A 3,741-nucleotide genomic window follows, 5' to 3' on the forward strand; every position below is an offset into this window, starting at 1 on the left:
TGGTGGTTCTGATGATGATGGTTCTGATGATGATGATGGTTCTGATGATGATGATGATGGTTCTGATGATGATGATGATGATGTTGGTGGTGGTTCTGATGATGATGGTTCTGATGATGATGGTTCTGATGATGATGATGATGGTTCTGATGATGATGATGATGATGATGATGGTTCTGATGATGATGGTTCTGATGATGATGATGATGGTTCTGATGATGATGATGATGATGGTGGTGGTTCTGATGATGATGATGATGGTTCTGATGATGATGATGATGATGGTGGTTCTGATGATGATGATGATGGTTCTGATGATGATGATGATGATGGTGGTTCTGATGATGATGATGATGGTGGTTCTGATGATGATGATGATGATGGTGGTGGTTCTGATGATGATGATGGTGGTTCTGATGATGATGATGATGATGGTGGTGGTGGTTCTGATGATGATGATGATGATGGTGGTTCTGATGATGATGATGATGATGGTGGTGGTGATGATGATGATGGTGGTGGTTCTGATGATGATGATGATGATGGTGGTGGTGATGATGATGATGGTGGTGGTTCTGATGATGATGATGATGATGGTGATGGTGGTTGGGGGCGGGGTCTCAGCAGCCAATAGAAAGCAGGATGACAGTCACATTGTCGGCGCAGCCTCGTCTCACAGCCTCACTGGCCAGCTGCTGACAGGCTGCTTCAAAGCGCACCTCCTGCTCCGTCAGACCGGCCTTCTGGTCCATGACCCCCTCCTGCAGGACAAGAACCAGGATTAACCTGGACCTTCTGGGACCAGCCCACAGAAAGCTTCTGGGCCTGTATGTGTCAAACTTCTCAGAGGTCCTCTGAAGAATGGACTGAAGCTGCTGCAGCTCTCGTCTCTTGTCTCACTCATGTCTGTCTCCTGGAGACACCTGGATCCAATAAGAAGTTTGACAAAGACAGGCTCTGGTGTCTAACAGACCTGGAGGACGCTGAGGACAAACTTCACAGCTTCATCTGCTGAGAAGACTTTGAACAAACCGTCACAGGCCAGAATGATGAAGCTGGGGGACAGACGGGGACAGACAGATCAGTTTCATGAGGACAGAATAAGGAGGTCTCTGGGTTTGGAGCGTCTCTGTCCTCACCTGTCGTTGGACGTCAGCTGACACCTCCTGATGTCCGGCGTTGAAATGACTCCGCAGCGTTTGTACTGACCGTCTCCAATGGACCGGGACACCTCCAGGACACCGAGCACCCGGCCGTCCCTGTCCACAGAGACACTTAGTTTCAGCTGAGTGAGGACAGATGTTGAATGAGACGTCTCTGAGGACTAAATCCACCTGACGGTCCCTCCGGCTCTCTGGATCCTCATGCGCTCCTCGTAGATGGTGGGGTTGTGTTCCTTACTGAGAGCCAGAGTCACCGTCTTCTTCTGTCCGTCCTCTGCTGTCTCCGTCCTACACATTACAGCCTGCAGCCACAGAGAGACACTGTCACATGTCCACCCCTGTCCTCAGGACTGATCCAGGAACAGTTCTCTGCCCAGCTCACCCTGCTGTCCCCCAGGTTGGCCACGTAGACCATGTCGTCCACCAGCAGGACACACGTGGCCGTAGAGCCGTCCTTCCACGCCGGCTTCCTGTTCAGAGACACACCACAGGTTCCTGAGGTCTGAGGGACAGAAACCCTTAATGGGTCTCAGGTCAACTCTGTCTTACTGGCTGGACGCCTTCTTCAGGAAGTCTTCGTCCGTCTGCCGGAAAGTGTCCAACAAACACTTCTTAATCAGCCTGTCCCCATTTTCAGTGTGTCCTGGAACAGAACACAGTCCATCAGGAGACAGGTTCTGAAAGACCGTCTGTTCTGGACTGGGACACTTACAGTCCTCATGGATTAAAACATGAGGAAATGAAAACTGATAGGGGTTCAGGGTCCTGTAGATCAGGGTAACTTACCTGAGGGGAACTTCTTGGCCAGGTTGAGGTGAAGATGCTCGGCAGCGTACCGAGACGCTCGAGCACCACCATGTCCATCAAACACAGCAAAATAGGAGACACGAGACCTGCAGGACACACGAGACAACCAGATTCTTATTTAGTCCTGAACCTGACCCGGTTCCCTGCCCTCTCTGTTAACGTTACGAGCCTCTGGACCTGTACCAGGTCCTGCTGTAGGCCTAACTCAGTCTCAGGTTTCTATTAGACCTGCAGGAGGTCTGATGATCTGGACCAGGTTCACAGAACTAGACCTGTCACAATAACAAATGTTGCTGGACGATTAGCTGTCTCTGAAATTATAGCAATAAATGATAATAGTCTGGTGACCATTTTAAACTAATATAACCCTGAGTTGTAGGACGAGGTGTGTGGTGTTTGGTGAGAATATGCAGGGAAATAGTGTTTGTTTGTTTGTTTGTTATACCTGGCAACGTGATAGTGCTCTCACTCATGGTCAGTTACATACGAACCTGGGGAATCAACTAGAGATGCTCGATATTGACTTTTTTCAGATATTCGATATGACAATAGTGTTCAACACTTAATTCTGATATTAACTGATATCTCAAACCAATATTAAGGTAGATAATTTGACGATGTCATCAATCACACACCGGCGAACGTTTCTGGACCACAAGCATTTATTAACACACTTTGGTCAAATCCAGACCTTAATTTATCAGGCTTTTATCAGAATAAAAACAGATACTGATTTGTAGAGATTTTACATGTTTATGCTGATAGGTCGATATTATCGGACATCTGTAGAAAAAACTAAAGTTGGATTGGACCTGGGATTATTTTAGTGTTTTTTTCCTTCATGCTACAAAGTGTGAGAAACAGACAAACACTCTGCTGTCTGTAACTGAGTTACTACCTGTGTTTCCATCCAAGTTTCATTTGAATTTTGAGCAATTTTTTAAATATTTGCAAAAAGGAAAAAAACGAAGAAATGTGAATCAGACGTGTTTCCTTCAATTGGCTTGAAGCGAATGAGTTACATCAGACCATGTGTGTGGTAAACAGGAAGTAAAGTCACATCTCAGGATCATGGAGGGAAGTGGAACGTGTTGCTGCTGTCAGGAAGTTGTAATTATTCTGTCATCAACTAGTTCTGGTGATGTTCCTGCTGTCTGCAGACGTACAGAAAGACGTTATTCTCTTCACGTCATGGGAACAACTAAGAATACGCTGACAGCAGGAGGAGGGTCCAGCTGCAGTCGCTCTGGTACTGGTACTGGTACCAGTTTCAGACAGACAGAGAACAGCTGATCAACAACCTCAAGTGAGCGGATCAACTTTGATGTGAATTACAGGAAGTTTTTTTTGAATCATGCTGTTTCCATTCACCTTTTCTGATGCCATACTTCAAAATGTGCATTAAAAACACTGATGGAAACACGACTACTGACTCCGATCACCAGAGACTCCAGACACCAGAGACTCCAGTCACCAGAGACTCCAGTCACCAGAGACTCCAGACACCAGAGACTCCAGACACCAGAGACTCTGATCACCAGAGACTCTGATCACCAGAGACTCTGATCACCAGAGACTCCAGACACCAGAGACTCTGATCACCAGAGACTCTGATCACCAGAGACTCTGATCACCAGAGACTCCAGACACCAGAGACTCTGATCACCAGAGACTCTGATCACCAGAGACTCTGATCACCAGAGACTCTGATCACCAGAGACTCCAGTCACCAGAGACTCCAGACACCAGAGACTCCAGACACCAGAGACTC

The 3,741-nt window shown here is 47.2% G+C and overlaps 1 protein-coding gene across 1 annotated transcript in view; it reads right to left on the minus strand.

The window, feature by feature from the left end:
- Positions 1 to 528: 528 nt before the first annotated feature.
- Positions 529 to 3,741, minus strand: part of ilkap (integrin-linked kinase-associated serine/threonine phosphatase) — a gene marked incomplete in the record, with an annotated part of 7,936 nt that continues 4,723 nt past the window's right edge. Inside the window, 7 exon segments of the mRNA XM_014032813.1 lie at positions 529 to 761; positions 974 to 1,055; positions 1,140 to 1,259; positions 1,335 to 1,465; positions 1,546 to 1,633; positions 1,713 to 1,806; positions 1,950 to 2,056. Of these exon segments, the coding sequence (XP_013888267.1) occupies positions 621 to 761; positions 974 to 1,055; positions 1,140 to 1,259; positions 1,335 to 1,465; positions 1,546 to 1,633; positions 1,713 to 1,806; positions 1,950 to 2,056 (763 nt within the window).

Source organism: Austrofundulus limnaeus, unplaced genomic scaffold, assembly GCF_001266775.1.
Source record: "Austrofundulus limnaeus strain Quisiro unplaced genomic scaffold, Austrofundulus_limnaeus-1.0 Scaffold1546, whole genome shotgun sequence".
NCBI classification, from domain to species: domain Eukaryota; kingdom Metazoa; phylum Chordata; class Actinopteri; order Cyprinodontiformes; family Rivulidae; genus Austrofundulus; species Austrofundulus limnaeus.